The 22,463-nt window shown below is 50.2% G+C and overlaps 2 protein-coding genes across 2 annotated transcripts in view; one reads left to right on the top strand and one right to left on the bottom strand.

Moving 5' to 3' along the window:
• Nucleotides 1-462: 462 nt before the first annotated feature.
• Nle1 (notchless homolog 1) lies at nucleotides 463-9,462 on the bottom strand. The gene is made up of 13 exons (XM_003469480.5): nucleotides 9,393-9,462; nucleotides 9,119-9,262; nucleotides 7,788-8,005; nucleotides 6,913-6,992; nucleotides 5,458-5,534; nucleotides 5,212-5,309; nucleotides 4,679-4,871; nucleotides 4,005-4,140; nucleotides 3,820-3,866; nucleotides 3,019-3,221; nucleotides 1,559-1,718; nucleotides 1,398-1,468; nucleotides 463-819 (listed from the first exon to the last, which is right to left on the bottom strand). Exons 1-13 carry the CDS (start codon nucleotides 9,459-9,461, stop codon nucleotides 807-809), a joined length of 1,509 nt encoding a protein of 502 aa, XP_003469528.4. The 5' UTR covers nucleotide 9,462; the 3' UTR covers nucleotides 463-806.
• Nucleotides 9,463-11,742: 2,280 nt separating this feature from the next.
• Nucleotides 11,743-22,463, top strand: part of Unc45b (unc-45 myosin chaperone B) — a 29,059-nt gene continuing 18,338 nt past the window's right edge. Inside the window, exons 1-8 of the mRNA XM_003469479.4 lie at nucleotides 11,743-11,953; nucleotides 12,285-12,452; nucleotides 12,908-12,944; nucleotides 14,386-14,561; nucleotides 16,462-16,551; nucleotides 18,247-18,414; nucleotides 18,650-18,818; nucleotides 19,847-20,017. Coding sequence (XP_003469527.2) covers nucleotides 11,789-11,953; nucleotides 12,285-12,452; nucleotides 12,908-12,944; nucleotides 14,386-14,561; nucleotides 16,462-16,551; nucleotides 18,247-18,414; nucleotides 18,650-18,818; nucleotides 19,847-20,017 — 1,144 coding nt within the window. The 5' untranslated portion in view covers nucleotides 11,743-11,788. The remainder of the gene's footprint in view (nucleotides 11,954-12,284; nucleotides 12,453-12,907; nucleotides 12,945-14,385; nucleotides 14,562-16,461; nucleotides 16,552-18,246; nucleotides 18,415-18,649; nucleotides 18,819-19,846; nucleotides 20,018-22,463) is intronic.

Here is a 22,463-nt window from a genome sequence, read left to right as displayed (position 1 = left end):
GCAAAGAACGCTACCCTCTGCCGTACTCCATGCCCATGCTTGGAAGAGCTCTCAGCACTGCCCATAACACTGCCAGCCCGGCCCCCCCATGGATGTCGTCTTACCCTCTCCAGCCTGAGTCCAGCACAGTGCTCAGTGTCCAGCAGTGCCTCCACAGGTGTGGAGCTTGAGTCAGAGGCATCCCTGGAGCAGGGCTGGGGGCCAGAACTCTGCTGATGAGCACGCCCTCTGCTGTCCAGTGCTGGCGGTGCAGGCAAGCAAGACAGGTTCTATCTCCAGTTTGCACCTACCAGTGCTGCAGACCAAGGGCAGTGCAGCCGCGCATCTACTGTCCAGCCCTACCTCTCCCTTCCAGGTCAGTTTGGTTTTGGGGTCATGCAGAGCAAGGGAGGAGGCCAAAGGATTTATCACAGTTCTGAGTTAAGCCCTGGAATTCTAGGACAAAGAATTATAACTCTCACACAAAATAGAAGTTATTTATTTGGCCATGGAACCTGGGGTCTGACCTGAGCACAAAAGGAGGCAGGGCCAGCAGTGGAGGCCCACACAGAGCCCGGCCTCCCATCCCTATTTCCCTTGAGCGAGCAGCAGAGTGGTGCCCACTGCCCAATTCACTGCCAGCTTCCTGAGACTGATTTCTACCACTAGGGTGTACCCTAGGCAGGGGACCCATGGGGAAACCCCACAGGCATCTGTCAAGGACTGGAAGCCACCACTGGAAGGGTGTGGGGCACTGCGACCCTGGCCTTTGTTCACTTAGTTCAGGTAGCTGGCAGAGGCTGGGTCCAGAAGAACTGCAGGAATTTTCATCTCCTCCATCTGTGGGAGAGGAGGGAATCAGGATGGGGAATGCTGCCATGTAATCCGAGGAGCCCACAGCGTTCCTTCAGATCATCGGTGGATCTTGGCACCATCCCTGCTCTAGCCATGCCCACCTAAACCCAGACCTCTACCCAGGCTTGTGGCTTCTGGGATGCCCACCACCAAAGTGTGACAACCCTTCATCCGCATAGGGCTTTAGGTCTCGAAGTATTTGCTTTCCTACCTGTGATCCTCCTATGTAAGGCTCTATAAGTCCCAAGAGAAAGATCCACTAAGGTCCATGCCTACACACTCAAAAGCAGAACCAGGACCTGAATGAACTCAGGTTTCAAGGACTCTAAAGTCCTGAACTACTGCCTCAAGCTGGAGACCTATACGTGCCTGCTGGAGTGGCCTGAGAGGGTCTGGGTGTCCCAGCATATCCCTCATCTGCCCACTGAGAACCTGGCTCCACATAACCCTGGAGATAGAGGGGGCACAGGGAGGGTCCCTCAGAATTCTATGCTATGAGGGAAAGAATGCAAAGAGACCAACTGACTTCTGGGCAGGACAGCAAACAATGCCCCTCTACTCACATCCGGAGGCACTTGTCCTTCCCACCACTCGCCACTCGCTGGCCATCTGGACTCCAATCAACAGCATAGACCTAAACCAAGGGGAGCTAGGCCAGTATAGTAGCAGGGGGACAGGGGCCAAGTACAACCCCAGTGCCCTCTGCCCTGGGGGTCAGCCCCACCTCATCCGCGTGGCCTGGCAGGTCTGTGGCCAGCTTCTGGGCCTTCACGTCCCACACCTTCAATGTGCTGTCACTGCTGCCGCTGACCAGCAGCCGGCTGTCGGCTGACCACGCAATCTGGTACACGGCGGCTACATGGCCACGCAGCGAGGCCAGGTACCTGGGCAGGGAAGACAGTGATGAGTATCAGATTTTCAAATAGGTTTGAAGGGGTCCCCCCTGCCCCATCACAGTGACTCCTAACCTCAGCCGCCTGTTAAAATTACCTGGGAACTTTACGAAACTATGCTGCCGGGCCAGGCCACAGCACTTTCATCACTGTGGTTCATTAACATCTTGTAGGGCTCCCAGTCGGGTGCCTCTTGCTAGGGCTCCATGCCTGCATGGGCCTTAGAGCGCAGTGCAGCCACGTGCATAGCCCATCTGCCCGATAACTTCCTGCCGCAGCCTGCTGACGTGGGGTGTGGAGCAACAGTGGCCAGACCCCCTGGAAGTTTCAAGTCAGTTGTCTGGCTAGCTAGGACCTTTTCCCTGCAGCTGCATGCTGCAGGTGAGGAGCTTGAGTATGACAGGGTCTCCTACAATCCCTGGGCTCCTGCCGTCCTAAGCCATAAGGCCTCTCTGACATTGTTTTCTGTCCTGTGATGCTGGCAAATAAAACCCAGGACCTTCATGCTGAGCTACAATTTTAGGGTCTTGCTCAGTTACCCAGGGGGGACTCAAACTTGTGACCCTCCTGCTTTATCAACCCAAGTGCTGAGATGACAGATGTATTGCTGTGCTTGGAAGCTTAATTTTTAAAAAGAATCCTTCAAGGAATGGCTATGTGAAAATACGCCATGCCTGGCCCATCAGTTTTGCTTCGGCCCCCACGTGGGTTCCCCTGATCTTTTCTCTCCGTGTGCCTCTCTTTGCCTCTCCTCTAACCCATCTAACCCCCAGGACACTATGCCTCCTCACCAGGCCTTCTCAGACCTTACCTGGTAGCAGAATTACCTGAGGGGTATCAGGGTCTCCTATAATTCCTATGACACCACCCCACCCATCTTACTAAAGTGCAGATTCTGATCCTCAAGGTCTAGAATGGGGACCACAACTTTCCATTTTTACTAAGCTCCAGAAAATGCCAATTTGCCTGTCCAGGGATCCTGCTTTGAGGAAGGCAACATGAGAACTAGACCACTAACTCAGCTCTTGCTTTACCTTCTTTTGGGCTGCTGCATGCCTCGTCCTTTGGCCTTTCCTCTCCTTTAATATGTGTTGAACTAGCATTTTTAGTACCTACTTAGTACCAGTCCTAAATATAGCCTCTCCTTAGTCCTTGTAACTGTGCTGAGAGGTAGGAGGAAGCAGAGGCTCAGGAAATCCACACGTTACCCAAGTCACACAGGTAGGAAGGAGGTGGCAGCATCCAGCCTCTTCCACTGCTCACAAGGGAACAGCCCCACCTCTCCACTCACTTGCCCGTCCTGCCGTCCCACAGCTTGATGGATTTGTCAAAGGAGGCGCTGGCCACGATGCGTGAGTCAGGAGAGAAGAGCACCTGGTTGATGAGGGCCTGGTGTCCTGTCATGCGTGCAAGAGGCTTCTTGTCCTCTGCAGGGGACCACAGGAACAAGGTGAAGTCATCGGAGCCAGACACGAGCCTCTCTGGACCCTGGCCCTGGGGGAAGCAGGAAGCACACACTGTTGGGTGTGGTCAGACAGTGATAACGAGTACCAGGGACGGACGCTGGGGCTGCAGAAATGGGGCCCGGGCTGGCCTCTCGCTCATATGTAACCCAAAGAAAAGCAAATCCTGCATGTATATGTGGAATGATTTCTAAGATACATAGTTATAAGATAGTATAGAAGGGATTTGTAAGGCGATACACAGAGGGGCACACAGGCAAGCTCTGCAAGGAGACACAGGTACTGGTAGCACCAGATCCTTCCAGAATGACTAGATGGCTGTGTAGGAGACGGGAAATGTTTGACAATCTGCCTTTTGGATTTATTTATACCTTACACCACATGAAATGCGCTCCTTAAAAATCTAAATAAACATTAAAAAAACCAATGCCCTGGAATGAAGTAAACAAGCAAATAAAACACAAAATAAAGCGCTTCCTAGCACGGGAAGATTAGATCACAAAGGAGCACAAGCAAGAACTATTCCCTGGAGCAGGTTTGCAGGGAGGGGGTAGAGGGACTGCAGAGAGAGCTTCAGGGACGAGCTGAGGGAGAACACAGCACTGGGGTGCTGAGGGGCACACTCTCACCCGCACAAGGTTGTACCGGCTCAGCCCCCTCTCCTTCAGCTCCTGCACTGTGTCCAGATACCAAAGGAGAGAGATGAGAAACAACACTGATTAGAAAATTCAACACAAGCGGTTACAACGTCTGTTACGCTAGAGGACTGGCTCCTTCCCGGGCAGCCCTCTCCGGCCATCTCCCACTCACTCACAGGACCCCTGGAGATCTTGGGCATTGATGGTGGCCTCAGCAGGCTCAAAGGCCCCTGTACGCAGGGCATAGTCAGTGCTGAGTGCCATGGTGTTCACCCAGTGGCCGTGGCCTTGAAGAGTCCGGCACAGCACACCCTAAGATAAAGGGAGACAGGTCAGACACCCACCCACCTAGCCCTGGGTCCAAGTCAGACTCAGACACACACACACACACACACACACACACACACACACACACACAGCACACCCTAAGGCAGAGGGAGTTACGTCAGACACACATACATCCCACTCTCATCCCACTCTCCACCCCTCGGAGGTCAGCCCGAGAGACAGGTGGGTGGACGGGAGAACCGAGAGCCATGTGTACTGCTCACTGTGATCTTAATCAAATCACTCCCGAGGCCTAAGTCCCTGTCTATGTGTGACATGAGACCACTGGCCTGTTTCATGGACGACAAGAGCATCGGAATAAAGTACTCCTATCAGATAGGCCTGGGAAATGGTAGGGATGCCAACAGGCTTCCCATAGCAGGAATTCCCAGAGCCTGGCATGCGAACAGGGCTGCCGGAACTCTCACAGCGGTGCGGCACAACCGCTGAGTCCCTCGTTCCAGAAGCATCTCCCTAACTGGGCTCCCAGCTCACATCTGTCGAGTGCCCTCCCAGCTCTTACATCATGGGCCCTCCAGACTTTGATGGTGCGGTCCTGGGAGGCGGAGTACAGAAGCCCGTCCCCACCCCACCGGAGACAGGTGACTGACTGCGTGTGTCCAGTGAGGACGCGCTCACAGCGGCCTGACGTCGTGTCCCAGACTCGCACACTGCCGTCCTTGGAGCTGCTGGCCACATAGCGGCACTCAGGGTTCCTGGCAAAGGGAAAGGAGATGCGATCTTATTTCTGACCTTGCAATGCCTGTCTGCCCACCTCATGTCCTATTCTCAACTCAAAGGCCAGGGACAATCTCTTGACCCCCTCCTGTCCCCATGATCTGGCTGCCTGCAAGGTGATTCTCAGGCCTTGTGACAAGCAGCCTCCCCCAAGCAGCAGGGCAGGCAGGGACTTGGATGGAAAAGCCTCGTCCTCCAGCTGCCAGCAACTGTCCCTGGCACTTAGGTGCCACCTCACCCTCAGGGACACAACCAACTGGCCAGAGAAGAAGGCAGCTTTGAGGGCCCCCATCTGCCCCAGCTTTGTCAGCTACTTACACATGGAGGGGTTCCCAGCTCAGGCCTGTGATCCACTTGCTGTGGCCAGTGAGGGTCCTGCCCATCTGGTTCCCTGTGCTTGGGTCCCACAGGAGAATCTGAAGGAGAGAAACTCACTGAATAAACCCTCTCTGAACTGTTCGACCGAAGGTCCCCGAGCTATTGTCCCATCCCAAGATCCTCGAACCTGATTCTGAGCTCCCAAGGGAGTCATGAGCCCCTGCCTAGCTATCCAACAATACCTACCTGACCATTCTTGCAGCCAGATGCCAGCCTCCTGCCATCAGGGGACCAGGATATGCTAAGGACCCAGTGTCTGTGTCCTATAAAAAGGGAGAGAAAGGAGGGACCCCATCCATCTTCCTCTCCGGACTAGCAATACAAGGACACACAGGCACTCCCTAACTAAATGCCACATGAATGACTGGAAGAACAAAAGCAGAGACACAGGATTTCCGGGCTGGGAGAGGACACACCCAAGTCTGAGAACCACGCATCCTGCTGCACAAATACCATCACTTTCCAATAATTCCTCATTTGATGCATAACCAGTCCACAGACTATTGCCACACAGCAGGACATGAGCAGCGGGCAAGCGAGTGAAGCTTTCTCTGTATTTACAGTGACCCCTCACTGCTCACAGGGCTGCCTGGAATGCCTGCTCCTGTCAGATCAGTGGGGCATCAGTCTCATAGGAGCTCACACCCTACTATGACCCACACAGGTGAGAATCTAGGCTGTGCGCTCTTTATGAGAGAATCTAACACCCGGTGATCTGAGGTACAGCTGAGGCAGTGACACTAGTGCTGAGGAGCAGCTGCAAATACAGAATAACATTTGCAGGGGGTTCAGTGGCAACCGAAACAAGGTTGTGGGACCAGACATAAGCAACACACTGAGGTGTCACTGTTTCCTATTATCCCAACACAAGACTGTCTGGGCGCAAGAAAGAAGCCATGGTCTCCTAATGACTCTACATTATGGTGAGTTGGGTAATTATTTCATTATGTCGCAATGCAATAATAATAAAGTACACCATAAACGTAACAACTTCAATCACCTCAAAACCATCCCTCTTTACTGGCCCGTGGAAAAATGCCTTCCATCAAACCAGTCCTCAGTGGCAAAAAGGTAGGGGACCTCTGCTGTGAAAGGTTTCTGCACATCATCCCTTGTAACTCTCAAAACAGATCTAAAGTGGGGAACAGAGGAAGAATTATGCTTACTTTCCAGATGTGACAATTGAAGCTTAGACTTCAGGGATCTACCCTGTGCACAAGTGCTCACTGGCTAATCTGTGATACAACAGTGAGTCTGCTAGTGTGGTCCCCAGACCAGTAGCATCCGCACACCTACAATGTATTAGGCATGCAATATCTCAGGTCCTATCTCAGAAACACTGAAACAAAAGATCTGGGTCTAGTGCTCACCAATCCATATTTTGACAAGCTCTGTGGGTGATTCTGATGTGTGCTAAAGCCTGAGGACCACCATGGCACAGGTTAGACTCTGTGACCAGAAGATCAGCCTCTCCTGACAGTCCTAAACTGACCCTTGCTTTTTTGTGAGCAGATGGTGAGGTTTAAGGGCCTCTACCTAGGGACAGATGGCAGTGAACTGGATCTTAAGGGATGTAATCAGCACTAGGGGTGGAACTTGCCACTGCACTGGGATCCCCTAAGTGGCTAGAGGCATACTGACCCTTGCATGTGAAATGTGGCGTCTCCGTGCTGAGGTCCCAGAAGCGCACAGTGGTGTCTCCAGAGCCACTGGCCAGGTACCTGGGGAAGAGAGGTCATGACTGTTGCTGAAACCACTTCTCTAAGTCTCCCCACTTTAGTGGTACTGGGAATTGAAGCCAGGAAAGCTGGGCTACACCTCCAGTCCTTTTGATTTTGAGACAGGATCTCAGTTGACTAAGGTTGACTTTAAACATGTAATTCTCCTGCTTCAGCCTGCTCAGTAGCTGGGGTTACAGGTACTGTACTGTACCTGGCTTGCCCTCTGCCCTACTCATAGAAACTGTAACCAACTTTTTTTGGCCACCCTAGGGATCAAGTGAAGGGTCTCATGCATGCTAGGCAGCCATTCAATTACTTAATTAAACTTCTAGTCTTGTCGAGTTTTTGGTTTTTCACCCCCTCAAAGGATTGTGAGAAGACATGAACACCAAATTCACAAGTGAAGTGACTTGTCCAAGTCATGTAACTTGGCAGGGCTAAAGCTGAGTTTGCAGCTGGAATCTCCTGAGATGGAGTCCAGGAAGGGCTTTTTTTTCGTTTTTATCAGTACCAAGGATCGAACTCACGACTGCACACTTGCAAGGCAGGCGCTTATGCCGCTGAGCTAAATCCCCAGCCCCCAAGGAAGGGCTTTTTAAAGACAGGTATCCTTTAAAGGTCTTTAGGAATCAAACCTCAATAGCAAAGTCCCCACTTCCAATTTGAGCCTAGAGCTCAAGTCTAAGGTAGGCACCCTGAGGCCTCACTGATGGTAACTAATTCTGGGTGACTCTCCCCAGCCCACTCAAAGATTATACCCCACTTCCCCCTCTATGATTGTGCGGCTATTCTTACTTTCCTGTGGGGCTGAAGGCCACAGAAATGACTGCTTCGCTGTGACCTTCTATGGAGCTGGTGCATCGGGTCACGGCCCTGACCCTGAAGATAGCCTGCGGCTGGTAGATGATGTCTACCACCTTCTCTGTCTCCACTGCTTGGGATTCCAATGTCTTCCCCAGTGAAGAGACAATCTCGGCATCGTGGACATAGAACGCCAGGGGCAGGGGATCCTCCTGGAACAAAAGTAAAGGCAGCTCTTGAATTGAAGGGTGTGAACAGAACACCTCTTCCCAGGCCACTCACTTGCCACTGTTCCAGGGGAAGTTCGCTTCTTTTCAACTACCCTGCTTGGGATAACTGCATGATTTCCCACTGTGCAAAACATTTTTAATCCTTGAAGAGCAATCTCTAGACATTTATGTGACATGAAACCCTTTATCTGCATTTCACAACAACCCTGGGAAGTAGAGAAGTAGACATTAATATCCCCACTTAATGGATAAAAAACAGACTCAGAGCAACTAACTCGTTCAATGTCCTATTGCTAATGACTAACGTAGGTTCTTCAAATAGAACAGTAAAGTCCAAGATTAGGATTAGCATGTAACATTATGCAGTATTTTCCTAACCACCACACCATGCTATATCTGTGTAAGAAGCATCCAAAACGCTGGTTAAAAGTCAGACACTCTGGATACATAAGAAATACTTGTGGAATGAATTACTGAATTGGGACCTGAATCTAGGATCCCTTAGCCCTAAGGTCACAGAACTAGAGCTGTCAGCTAATGGTGAGATTCTTTAATATTACCTCATTGCTTGCTCCACAAATGGAGCTTGGGGTTTAGGTTGCAATGAGCACAGGGAATTCATCCACCCAGCCAACCATCCATTCATTCATTTGTTCATTTAACAAATGTGTTTAGGTCTTGCTTAGGTCGGTGGGGTGCAGGAGCTGCATTTTAAGGCATACCCCAACAGACAGAAAGCCCTTTATAATAGTGTCTTAAAGGTTAAAAGCACGAGTTTTGAGGCTGGCAGATTCTGGTTCTAGTTTGAAATTTACATCTCCTGTGTAGCACTAAGTTAGTAGTTTACCACTTTCACGTTGAATACCAAACTGTCTCCTCTTTAGGCTGTGCTGAGGAATTAGGGAACTACGGAACTCAATGACGTTTAAAACGCAGTCTCTCCGCAGAGAGGCCTGATGTCAAAAGTGCTTTTTCCATTTCCTGTCCTTTCCGGGAGGCAGGTGGGGACTCAGGCCGCCCACGTTGCTAACAGGGAGCGGGGGTGACCTCGAACTTTAGACCCTCGGTCTCCTGGTCCCCCTGGGGCCCGCTCACCTGCGCCAGCAATGCATTGCACACGAGCTGCAGCCGCTCGGGGGTGATGTCCACTGGCACGTCAAACGGGGAGCCCAGCAGCTGCCCGCTCTCATCCTGGAACTGCACCAGCAGCCGCTGCACGTCGTGCGCCGCCTCCTCGTCCTGTGTGAACAAGCGGGGCGGCGATCAGCACCTCCGCCCGACCGTTAGATCCCCGCTTTGCCTCCCTCCGGCCTCGGGGACTCGGTCTGGCGCCGAGCCGTGGCTCCCCTTCCCATCCGCTCACACCCACCGCTGCTTCTGCCGCCATCCTGCATCCCCCACGTGGAGTAGAAAGGGCTGTGTACAAGCAGAGCGCCATCTCCGAGTCACGCGGGGCAGCCACTGGGCACAGCGCCCTCTAGCGTTCGGAGGATGAGTCACGCCACGCCCTGACTAGTAACGCCCTGTTATTTAATTCGTTATGACTTGTGTCTAGGATGCAGTAATAACACGGTTCTTGCCCCATTTCATAGAGGAGGAAACTGAGGAGATGAGAGATGAATTAATGTTCCACAGAGAGGCTGAATGGGCTGCGTTCCAGGCAGCATCGCTCTATAGAGGTGGCTTATAAAACCAGGAACCAACTAACGGGTTGAAGGCAGGATCTGTCTAATTAGTAATATTTGATGAGCCCAGAAGCAGTCAATCTCTACAGTTATCAACATTGCAGAGAATAAGAATCATAGTGATGATAGCACTGTGCCAGAGGGTAAACGGATTTGAAAGGAATTCCGATGCATGTGTTATGCACAGGTACCAGTTCCCCAGCACGAATGTAATCTTTATGTACTGCAAACAGACTACAAAAAATGACAACACTGTGTCAGGCAAAGTTCAGAGGGCTCTATGTACATAGCTCACTTAATCCTCTGACAACTCTTTTTCTCCCCGTGTTACAGATGGGGAACTGACACAGAGAGAATCAGAGCTTTCTTGTGGGGCATCTGGGGTCTTCCAAGCAACTCTCCTGTCCCTGGTTCTCCATCCCAAACACTCCGAAGGTCTGTCATTTCTGCCTCACTAACAAGCTTAGATTTGTTTTCCCGGCTCTACAGCTACACTGAATGACACAGTCACCGTCACTCCCTGTCTGTCTCCATCCTCATCTCCTGTCATCCATTCTCCACGCTGACCTTTTCAATCCTCAAACCTCATCTGTTACTGACAAAATTTCTCCCCTAATTTGCTGGCATGGCTCCTTTACACATAGGAATAAACCAGACTAACTTTTAGGATCCGCTCAGCCTTCTGATCTCCAGCCACCTTTCTCTCTGGAAGATCAAATCCTGCTGCAATTTTCTGGGTTCTTCCCAGAAAATGTGTTACACAGTTTTCTGTGTCTGTGAGAGTTAAGGTCTGAACCAGGTTCTCCCAAATGCATCAGTCAAAGAATATAGGTCTTATCAGGAGGTGATAAAGGTTGATAAACATTAAGTAAGGTCACAAAAGTAGGGTCCTGATCTGTTATCAGTCCTGGTACAGGCAAGATGTATAAGAAATGCTTATGGAATGAAATACTGAATTGGGATTTAAGGCTATGGTCCCTTGACTCTAAAGTTACGGAACCACAGTTTTCTGCTAATGGTGAAATCCTTTATCATGTTATCTCATTGCTTAATTCATTACTAGGGCTTAGGGTGTGGGATACCATGTCAGGGAATTCATTCATTCATTCATTCATTCATTCATTCATTCAGAAAGCACAGCTCAGATCCTGACTCTGCCAGGCTTCTCTTTCCCCCAAAGAGCCATGCTGCCAGAGCTACTGTCCTTGACTTCTGAGAGGAAGATCTTGAGCCAGACTTGGAGACCTTGAGGAGCAGGAAACTTGGCTGAGTCCAATGAGGGCAATTTTGTAACTATGCCTTGGGGCTCCTCCATTGGCTGAAGAGAAACAGCATCTGTTCCGGACAGAACATTCTGTGATGGTGAAGGCGCTGTACCCAGGAAGACCTACTTCCAATGCGGAAGCCTTGCTTGTCCCAGGATGCAGCCCTGGTGAGGAGCTGGGAGTCACAGTCCTTGGTCTCCAGCCAAGCAGATTTCAGGCAGATGGAGGAGAAACGGAGCCCACCGTGGGGAGTGGCTAACAGCCTGAGACACGACGGAGGGCAGGGACAATGTGAACACCCAACCAGCAACCCACTTACGCTGCACCGAGGGAGCAAGTCCTGTTGGTCTTCCTGAAAAACAAGGACATTTTCAGCAACCCAACATGGGAGGTGCGGGTTGAGGTACAGAGAACAAGAACCAAAGGGAGAAGGAAGGACTTTCCTCCTCCTGGCCTTTCCCTTCTTCCGCAAAGTCATTCTGGAAATCTCCAGTTGGTCGGGGACTTGGGCAGCTGTTCTGCGTCCAAGTCTGCCTGTCCCTCAGCTGTCACTCTGCTCCTGAAATAGCAGGGGAGGGGGGAGGAGGTTGTTTATCTGGGAGGGAGGTGGAGAAGGGGTGTTAGAGCTGTGCCTAGTGAGGGGGGAGTCTGCTGGGGATTCCTGTGCCTTCTGGAGCCTTCTCTCAGTCTTTGAGGATGAGTGTCAGAGAGTCCCCCCTCCCACCCCAGCAGGCTGCTCAAGGGGCAGAGGATGGCCAGCATCTCCACGTGGTCATGACAGTCCACTCTGGGCAGGGGGAGGGCCTTGAGTATCAATGACAGACTACAGGGACACCTGCCCCTGTGCCCAAATATGGTGTGGAGCCACTGGCTGGGTGATAAAGTCGCCTGGGTGGAGGGGAGACGTGACTGACGCTGCTGGCCGAAGTGGACGTGGGAGCTCAGGTGTAGCAGCCGGAGGAAGAGGCCTTGCTGAGAGGGTGAGCTGGACTGGGGACTGGGCAGGAGGAGGCACTGAGAACTTTTGGGCCTGTGACAAGAGAGTGCAGGCCTGGGGGAGATGGGAGGGACAAAGAAGTAGGCACAGGGGTGCCAACACAGACACCATCTCGGTAGGGACCAAGCTCCAAGCCAATGTTACTGTGCCCTTCGGGATTTGGGGTTGTTGTGGGTGGGTCCAGTCCAAGCAGGATCCCCACCCTTCCCTATGGTGGAGGCTGGATCTGAAGCTCCAGAATGCAGGCCAGGAGGCCCGTCCTGGGCTTGGAGCAACAAAAGGGCTGACCAGGCAGAGCTGCTCTGTCCCAACAGATGGCGGAGGCAGAGGCAGCACAGCTGAAGGAAGAAGGGAACAAGCTTTTCCAGCTCCAGGACTACAAGGCAGCCACCAAGAGCTACAGCCAGGCCCTGAAGCTGACCAAGGATAAGGCGCTGTTGGCCACACTCTATCGGAACCGGGCCGCCTGCGGCCTGAAAATGGTCTGGGGCACCGCAGGCAGGATGCGGGCTGAGGGCTCTGGGGGCTGGGAGGCTGGGAGGCTGGGCTGTGGAGTGCCCTGTCCTGGATAGGGTGGACTTGAGTCCCTCAGCTAGGCGACAGGGGCCTCCTGCTGCTCAATCCACCACTCCTAGCTCCTGCTGCTTGTTGCATTCTTTTCTGGCATTTTAAGATCATCCCGCGAGATAGCAACTTGTGATGATCTCATGCTGTAGACAAGAAGTTCAAGGCCGAGGGCTCCAAACCTGCTCAGGCCCCTCCAGGTGGCCATAGAGCTGGTTGGAGCCCAGGTTTGTCTGCTACCTAGGCCTGCCTGGGGCCACACCTGGGGGTCTCACAGCCCTGCCGCTGCACCCTGGCAAACCCCTCCCCTCTGCCTAACACTCAGTGTCAGTCTCTGTAATGGGCCCCACTGACTGCGTGTCCTGTTTCCCAGGAGAGCTACGCCCAGGCAGCTTCAGATGCTTCAAGAGGTGAGCCGCCCTGCCCTGGTCTGCCCTTGACCCGTGCATTTTCCCCACAAGGGCTACGCCGGATTTTGATTTCCCTTCTGGTTGCCGTTTTTTTTTTTTTTGAAGAAGCAATGAGACTGGCTGAGTTGGGCTCAGAAGGGAGGGCATCAGCTGGAAAAGGGACAGGGAACATTCTGTGGAGAGCAGTTGAAAGGTGCAGTAATATAAGGTGTAACTTAAAAAATGTAGTGAATGTTTACATTTAAAAAATCATTACAGTAATAGATAGACTGCCATGAATCTCCCTCAAAACCTTGCCTCAAACGCCCCTTTTTCCCACTGTTCTTGCCACTTCCTGAAGCAGTGTCTTTAGTTGTGTTGTTGTGGCTGCCTGAATCCATTAGAAAGATTTACCTCTTATGGTCATTTTGATTTCGAAGAAGAGACAGCAGTCTCACAGTGCCATGGCTGAGGAACAGAGAGGATGAAAACACGTGGCAGTGTCTTATTGTGCCTGCTTTTCTTCTGGATGGCACCCAGCAGCAGCATCCGCTGTACGGTTTTTTTTTTTTTTTTTTTTTTTTTCTTTTTTGGTCCTGGGAATCGAACTCAGGACCTCGAGCTTACCAGGTAGGCGCTGTACTGCTGAGCTGTATCCCCAGCCCTTTCCACTATATTTTAAAAAATTTATTTATTTGTTTTGTCTTTTTGAGACAGGGTTTCACTGTGTGGGTCAGGCTGGCCTTGGGCTCACTTTGTAGCCCAGGCTGGTCTCAAACTTGCAACAATCCGCCTACTTCAGCCTCCCAAGTGCTGGGATTACAGGAGTGCCCCACCACACCTGGCTCACTGTATTTTTGATCATACTTCATAACGACATTCAGGAAAGAAGACTTCCAGAACTGCTCCAGAATGTGATAAGAACAATGGCACTAGTGTATTCAAAGTGAGAGATGTATTTTGAAGCAAATTATAGCCATGTGTCTTTTATTGTCATAAATACTTTTTAAGTGTTCACAGTTAATCGCATATTTATTTTAAGCATTCACATCTTATAACCCAGAAAAGGCTACTCCTGGCTGGGACAAGGAGCTGCCTTCAAATACCAGAAAGGCTGTCACAGGAGGAAGGATTGGCTTTCACTCAGGGTTTCCACTCAGGATAAAGACAAAGCTACATGAAGTATACAAGGAAGGGTTTTCTGACAGCACTTCCCAGCTGCCTAGAGAGGGAGGGAGCTCCTCATTGCTGGAGGAATGAAAGTACCCCTTAGATGAGCCGTTGGCCAGGATTCTGTAGCAGAGAATGGAGCTTCAGAAATCGGATGAGATGACCCTTAAGCTCCCTAGTGCATGGATCTTACCATCTCCCCGGCAATGGTGTGAGCCAGGTAGTGCACATGTATGGGCAGGTGCAGTGGGGCAGGGCAGCTCCCTAAGGATGTGCTTGTGTCCCCCCATAGCCATTGACATCAACTCCTCAGACATCAAGGCTCTGTACCGGCGGTGCCAAGCACTGGAGCACCTGGGGAAGCTGGACCAGGCCTTCAAGGACGTGCAGCGCTGTGCCACTCTGGAGCCGCGGAACCAGAACTTCCAGGAGACGCTGAGGAGGCTCAATGCCAGCATCCAGGAGAAGGTGAGCAGGATCCCTTCCTGCTGGCCTTTGATGCCCCATCCTGGTCATAACAGAGACTGATAGGGATGCAGGGCATTAGGACAGCGCTGACCTCATTGCCACAGTCTGGAGCTGCAGACAGCAAACAGCACCTGCAGGCTCCGCGGCACAGCTGAGCAAGGGGCTGACAGGTGCTGGGGTGCTGTTAGAGCACACATCAGCTGGGGCTAGAACGTGGGCCATTTAATTCCAGATGGAAGTTGTAAAAAATGCCATCAGGTAGCCACAGGAACCACATGGCTGTAATATGGTTGTCCTGCTTTTTGAGGAGGACAGAGGTAGCCTGAGTTATCTGGGAGTCGAGGGACACAGAAGAAGGGCAGAGGGGTCAGGAGCCAGGGGGCACTTGACATCTCCTCTAGGAGGATAGAGTGGGTTAGGGAGAGCCTGGGCCAAACGTGTGGCATCCTGCATCTCCATCCTGGCTGTCCTCTTGGCTTTCTGAGGAACCCTCTGGGGTGTTCATTTCCTCCATGTGAGGAGCTGAGCAACTGATGGGTTGGCAGCTTGCTCTAGGACTCAGGGCAGTGTTTGATACATTGCATCAGCTTGAGAAGTTGAGAAGTTTAAGGACTCAGCAGGGGGCCAGGGCTTCACTTAATAAACACCCTCAGTTTGTGCAAGAATGGGCAGGGAGGTGGTGTGTGTGGGGGGGCAGAGTAGATATCCCCAGGGTGGATACACTACTTCCAGTTTAAGGGAGGAAGAAAGGCTTGTTCTTTTTCTGCTCTAACTGCTTTTGTCCTCTGCTGCCTTGAACTCTTGCCCCTCAGAGCCCTGAATAAATCAACCTTTCCTTCCTTAATTTTGGGCATTGGGTATTTTGTCTCAGCAACAAGAGAAAACTAACACACTGAGTAACACGAGTGTCTGCAGCAGCCCCGTGGTGGAACCACAGCCTTCTGACCAAGGTGCAGACTCAGGGCCAAGGAAACAAGAAGCAAGCAGATCACAGAAAGGCAGGCAGATGAGGCACCGCCCCCACCCCAAAAGACTGGAGCCCAGGGAGAGGTGGGAGGGGAGACCCACAAATCTAAGCCATAGGGAGCACAGAAAGCACAGGTGAGGCGGTCAGTTAGGTCCCCATATGAAAGACCAGAGCAGTGGGTCAGGGTGGGGTGTGTGACAGCCTCGACATCCAAACACAGACACTGATTTGCTCGAGGTGATGCTTGAAAGCTGGCTTCCGGTTTCTGAACCTGGAGACATATTTCTACTTTAGTTCCTATGTAGATGTCAGAATGGCTGGTGATCTTTCTTTTTTTTTTTTTTTTTTTAATTTAAGGAGAAAAGAAAAAAAAAGCAGGGAAAGGGTACAAGTTAGACAGAGTTACAGAAAAAAAATGAACAGTAGGAAATCATTAGTTAATGGATTACATATTGTCATCTTAGAATAATTGTTCAAGTCACAAAATTAAAGCTTGTAAAGTGGACATTCCATCAATGATACTGCAAACAGTTCTGTTCATTGATCCAATAAAACTCTGTGATATCATTTTCTATCTTATACACTTAAATATACATGCAGTTATATAGTTTGGAGCACTTTCTTTTCCTCTCTTTTGTACCATGACTATTACACATTTTGGGTTTCATTGCTCCCACGGTTGATCTTTCTCCTCCAGGACCCTTGTGATAAGCAGAAGGGACAATGAATGTAACTAGATTGCTTGGTGAGCAAGGACTTGATCTTGCTCACTATTCTGTCCCCAGAATCCCAAACACTGACCAGCACACGCTCTTAGTTCGTTGAATTAATAAATGAATGGTGTACTAGATCTCAGAGTGGACGCTAAAATTTTTACTAAGATGAGCAGACCAAAATGACGCAGAGCTCCTCGCTGTACCTTTCTCTCTCCAGCTCCATTTGCAGTTCTCCACAGACTCGAGGGTGCAGACAATGTTTGAAATCCTCTTGGACCCAAACAGTGAAACCGACAAGTGGGAAAAGGTGAGTGCCGGGCGGTGCGGACCAGCAGAGGGCGCTCTTGGACCGGTGACTCCTGTTCCAGGTCCTCACTTTGGACCTCAGGGTCTGCGTGTTAGAGGAATCTGGAGGAAAATTGGTCTAATGTTAAACTAACCATGAGCAGGAAGAACCAGAAAAAGAGTGAATCCGGTGTGGACAGCCACGGAGTAGGATATGGTCTTTATTTAAAATTATGGTGTTTCATTCTTCTTGGATTTTTGGCATTGGTTTTGATATTTTAAAATATTGCAGTAAATATTACTTATCCAGATGACTTTTTTGTGCCTCCTTAAGTTCTATGCCCAAGGGAACTGACTCACTGTAAATTCAGCTCTGAGAAACATTGCTCAAACAATGTTCTATTTCGTTTTGAAATATTGCAAAGAAGCCATTCTGAAAATTTAAAATATTTACTAATACAATCATTGTGATTTTTTCCTAGTTCTTTATGGTTTACCTTCAGTGGAAAAAAATTGAGCATTAGAGAGTTTTGCAGTTATAAGAACCTGACAAACAGTGCCTGGGGGAAGCTGTTAGTTTCATCGTCAGTAAATCCACATGATGGGCAAATATGTTATGTTACAAACCCTTGTGAGGCGCAGTGAGTTATTATGGTAAAAATAGCTTCTTCAGTCCCAAGGATGGAGCGGTTACCATAGCCTGGTTTTATTTTTTCAGACAAGTTGTCGCTGACACTAAGTTGCCCAAGGTGGGCGGCCTTGCCATTCTCCTGCCTCAGCCTCTCTGAGCACTGGGATTACAGATGTGCATCACCATAACTGGCCAATAACTGTTTTGAAAAATAAAGTCCACAAGCATCATAGCAAACATGTTAGTTCGAGACCAACCTGAGCTACTTAGGGAGTTCCAGGCAATCTGGACTACACAGTGAGACCCTTCTCAAAAGGCCAAAAACAAAGTTAAACAAGTCATACTTGCCAGCAGTCTGGTTCCCCTCCCCAATCTCTCTGCTTCCCCTGCTGTTGAACCCTGTGAGTTCTTTCAGGCCTGGATACTCGGGTGCTGTCTGAGGCCTTCTTCCCCAGACCGGGACCCAAGTCTGAAGACTTTAGGGTGGAAAGAGATTTGGGAGCCGTCTAGCTCATTTGCCAGATTTTTCAGATAAGGAGATGGGGGCCCAGAGAGGTACCAAGGGACTCGGACCTCAAACTCTGGGCTTGCAGGGCGCATCTAGTGCTCTCTCTACCCTCCACCTCTGCCTTCCTGAGAACTCCTGCAACTTCAGACTCCCCTAAACAGGGGCACAGACAAGCAAAACGTGCCTAGAGCATATTAAAGGAAATGTTTGAAAGGAGAATGATTCTTTATGTAAAAATTCTTCATTTGTCAACCGTGTTCTAGTCCCCCGTAAGCAGGGGGACTATTAATGTCAGCTTAATCAGAATGAGTGTATGATACTGATTCACCTGTTTTCCACAACTGGCTCTGCAGTCCTTAAATCCCTGACTTTAATGGCTGCAATACATGTCATCAGGTTGCTGTTTCTGCAGGTTTCTTTGACATCTTCTGCACTATGTGTTCAGGCTGTGTTTCCAGGAGTAGGGTTGTGAGGAAGGAGAAGATAGCCGTGTTCTAAAGGCCAGTCATTGCACCAGCCCCATCGTCAAGGCCTCTGTGGTCATAGCTCCCTCTGACACTCCCTGCGTTTTTCTTCAGGCTGCCAACAACCTCATTGTCCTGGGCCGGGAAGAGGCGGGGGCCGAGCGGATCTTCCAGAACAACGGAGTGGCCCTGCTGCTACAGCTTCTGGACACTAAGAGGCCTGAATTGGTGCTGGCTGCGGTGCGGACCCTGTCGGGCATGTGCAGTGGCCACCAAGCCAGGGTGAGGGCTTAGGAACAGCGGCATTGGTGCAGAGGGCTGCAGGTGCGAGGGTCTGCAGGTGATGCGTGTCTGGGGCAAGGGGCTACTATATTGGGTGGCACAACTCTGAACCTCTGAAGTGAGAGCTCCCAGACTGTGGGCCCCAAAGAGCACTGGCTCCTGGCTCATTTCCCTGCGGTGTGGGGTGGGACAGCCAGAAGGGATGGGCTGATTGTGATTCCTACTTCGGGCCCAGACCACAGCCATTCTGCACGCGGTCCGCATAGACCGAATCTGCAGCCTCATGGCCATGGAGAACGAGGAGATGTCACTGGCCGTCTGCAACCTGCTCCAGGCCGTCATCGACTCGCTGTCTGGGGAGGACAAGCGGGAGCACCGGGGAAAGGAGGAGGCTCTGGTTCTAGGTAGGAGATGTCCTTTGATTTCGGTTTGAGTGAGGAAAATGGAGAGTCAGTCATCACCTCAGAGTGGGCATTTCCTGTGTGCAGAGGTGGCCTGACACTTTCTGACTGTCAAAGTAGGGGAGGGACAACAGTGGTGCTCATAGCAGCCAAAGGTAGGACAACCTAGTGTCCATCACGGAGGACCAGGTGTACGCAGTGTGGTAAGTGTATGCATTCGATGGAATATCACTAGGCCTAATGAAGAAGAACTGAGAAGAAAAGTCTCTCTGAGTCTCAGGGATACCAGATGGCAGAGGCAGAATAGAACCTGGCCTTCCCACATCTCCCAGCAGGCAGGGAAATCCCAGTGTCACAGGGACAGACTCCCAGCATGCCTTGATTACCTACAGAGGAGTGAAAAGTATGCAAGGAGCATGCATTTCCTTTCTGGAAGACATAGTATTAATTTAGTTTATTGAAAACTACAGAGTGGAGCAGTGGTAATCCCAGCTGCTTGGTAGACTGAGGTAAGAGGATTGAAAGTTTGAGGCCAGCCTGGGCAACTTAGTGAGACGCTGTTGCGAAATAAAAGAGAATGGGATGTAGCTCAGTGGTAGAGTTCTAGCCTAGCATTGCCGAGGCTCTGTACTGCCAAAAAAAAAAAAAAAAAAAAAACAAAAAAACAGAATAGAACAATAGCAAAAATCTACCTACTATGTTCCTGGACCTCTCTGCCAGTCATAGCCTGGAACTGAAGAACCAGAGCTGTTCAAGGCTAGAACAGGCTATGATAGAAGATAGTGCTCAGAATCATTGGAGGATCTCTGGGCTTGTAAGGATTTTCTTCTTTTTCTTCTTCTTCTTCTTCTTCTTTTTTTTTTTTTTTTGTAGTAACGTGAGCAGCAATGCACTCTCCCAGGAAATTCAGATATCTGAAAAGCAGTGGGTTCAGTATTTCTGAAAGCATTCTAGAAGCTTCTGCCATTCTTGACCCTGTCTACTCAAGATTTTCTCCTTCCCTCTATTCATTCCTATTCTGTACTCCTCAGACACCAAGAAGGACCTGAAACAGATCACCACCCACCTGCTTGACATGCTGGTCAGCAAGAAGGTGTCTGGCCAGGGCAGGGATCAGGCACTAAACCTGCTCAATAAGAATGTCCCCAGGAAGGACCTGGCCATCCATGACAACTCACGCACCATCTTTGTGGTGGATAATGGTGAGGAGATGGGGCAGGTGGGGCTCACTTAAGTCTTTTTAGTGGACACTGTGGTACCGGGGGCTGAGCAGGAAGTACAAGAAGCAAGGCTCTTGTCTGGAAGGAGCCTTCAGTTCCAGAATTCAGGGCCTCAGCAGACTCAGAGAATGTCAAGCACTAACCAAAGCAAACTCTCCTCAAAGTAGAGGCATGTCCAAAAACCAAGCAGGCATCCATCCACCCCAGGATAACATCCTGTACCTCTTGGTTGGCAAAATACTCCACAGTCTCTAAAAGACAGAAAATGGCATCAAGGATAATAAAAGATTCTGGCAGATAGTCACTAAATTTGTTAACTTTCTCTTAATCAACTTCTTTAATTGTTCAGGAACCAGATCTGTGGTTTAATCCTCTGCCATGGTTCATCTGCCCACAGGGTTTATAACGCATAGACCATGCCTTGTTCTGAAACATTCAAATCAGCTCTTGCTGGCTTGAGAGCTTTTGATATCGATTTCTCTTGTTTGTTTTTTTCACAGATCCCGGCAAAGCACACAGGCAAATGCTTAGGTTTTAACCAAGCAGCACTTAGGGGCTGCCCCCACCCCCAAATTTCCCTCCCAGTTCTGGTCTTTCTGAATATACTACAAACATAGAGCATCAGCAAAGACATCTTCTCTCTGCACCAGAGTAGGATAGAGAGGGTGAGGAGCAGGCTTTGTTATTCTGATCCTGCGTTGAAGGACCCCAAATGAAAAGCACATGGACCAAACTAACGTGGATTTTAAAATTCTGACATCCTGATGCCAAGCTGTACATATGATGCATTCTGGAGCGGTAGGGGAACCATCCGGAGGTCAAGCCGGAAGTGAGGCCTGGTGGTCATGGTTTAGGGAAGGGACAAAGGCTAACAAGGAGGAAGCTCAGAGTGTCCTTGCAGAAGAGTCAGGGAACTCAAACCATGGGCAGAATGAAAGGGAAAAGTGGAGGCGAAATTGGGGATGTGATGGGAAGTGAAGCAGGTACATTTCACGGGCCTTTGGGCCCAAGACTGGGGAATTTGGATTGGCCCATCAGGTCCTTTTTAGCCCTGCCAAGCACTTCCTGAGTATGTGTTTGTAACACAATAAGAAATACATGTTTGAGATAGGCATGGTGACCTAGACCTGTAATCCCAGAATGGGGAGGCTAAGGCAGGAGGGTTACACTTTTGAGGCCATCCTGGACTACCAGACTACAGTGAGATTCTATCTAAAAAATACACATGTACGTATGTGTTTCCTGACACACCGTTCTTAGAACTGTTGGGAGTTTCTGTGTGCTAAGTGTGTTTGTATGCTGACAGAATGACTAGTGGCCAGAAATCAGGATGGAGGAGGAGGAGGAAAAAGTTGCCAGAGGAGCCAGTGCTGTGATTAGGGGACTGGAACTTTCTTTCCCCAGCTCCTATCACACTTCTGACCTCAGATGGGGGGAGAGAGAGGGCTGTGTGTTGAGCTAATCACAAATGACCAATATCTTAATCAGTTGTCTACAAGAGGAAGCCTCCATTAGGAAAACCAACTGTAGGTTCAGAGAGCTTCCGGGCTGAGGAGCACATGGGGATGCTGGGAAGGCAGCACGTGGCAGCTCCACACCCCTCCCCTGTGCCTCTCCACCATCCCGTTCTTCCTGGTTGCATCCTTTAAACTGGCAATCTAATAAGTAAATCCTGAGTTCCTAGAGCTGTTCTAGCAAATTCCAAAGCTGAGGAGGGGATGGTGGGAGGTTTTGTTTGTAGCAGGATTGGACAGAAGTTGTAGGAAGCCTAGGACTTGCCACCTGTCACTGGGGGCAGAAATGTAGGCAGCCATGGACGAGCTCTTCACCTGTGGAGTCTGTGCGAGGCCCAGGTAGACAGTGTCACAGTTGATGTGAGTTGTAGGATGCCCCATGGGAGTGAGATGTGCAGTACTGACAGGAGATGGAATTTTCCCTTAGGATGGTAAAGAACACATTTGCTGCTGGGCATTTTAAGTCCCTTTTAACACGCAGAGTCCCTGCACTTACATTCAGGGTTCTTCCTCCTGTATTCTGGTACCATCCTCTGTCTGACCAACTCCAAGCCACCTCTAAAACCTGGCTCTGAGATCAAGCTGTCCCTGTCCCAGAGACAGCCTAGTGCAGAGGTTGTCACTGTGGGCTCTGACATTAGGTATTACAGGCAGAGGGTCATCACCACGTCACCTACCAGCTCCGTGATTGGTGACTTGCCTTTTCTTTTTCTTTCTTTTCTTTTCTTTTCTTTTTTTTTTTTTTTTGTCTTTTTCCTTTTTATCGGTACCAGGGTCTTGGTTTTCTTTCTCTGCAAGGTGATTATAATGATCTCTAACCGGTAGGGTTGTTGATAAGATTGAATGAGGTAATATGGGTAAGTCTCTTGGCACCTAGGAAGTGCTCAAGATGACTTACAACTCTCACTTTGTTG

This window comes from Cavia porcellus, unplaced genomic scaffold (assembly GCF_034190915.1).
Source record: "Cavia porcellus strain 051 isolate PalLab524CR breed Dunkin Hartley unplaced genomic scaffold, mCavPor4.1 scaffold_6, whole genome shotgun sequence".
Lineage (NCBI taxonomy): Eukaryota > Metazoa > Chordata > Mammalia > Rodentia > Caviidae > Cavia > Cavia porcellus.
This window is presented reverse-complemented; position numbering and strand designations above follow the sequence as displayed.

What these genes read in the sequence shown, in the direction of transcription:
- Nle1 (XM_003469480.5), bottom strand. Translation starts at nt 9,461, where the DNA reads ATGGCGCTCTGCTTGTACACAGCCCTTTCTACTCCACGTGGGGGATGC. An exon ending in GCCACATTTCACATGCAAGG is followed by an intron (nt 5,535 to 6,912) that starts GTCAGTATGCCT and finishes CCCTTTTTATAG; the next exon opens with GACACAGACACTGGGTCCTT. An exon ending in GCCGGTACAACCTTGTGCGG is followed by an intron (nt 3,222 to 3,819) that starts GTGAGAGTGTGC and finishes TGCTTCCCCCAG; the next exon opens with GGCCAGGGTCCAGAGAGGCT.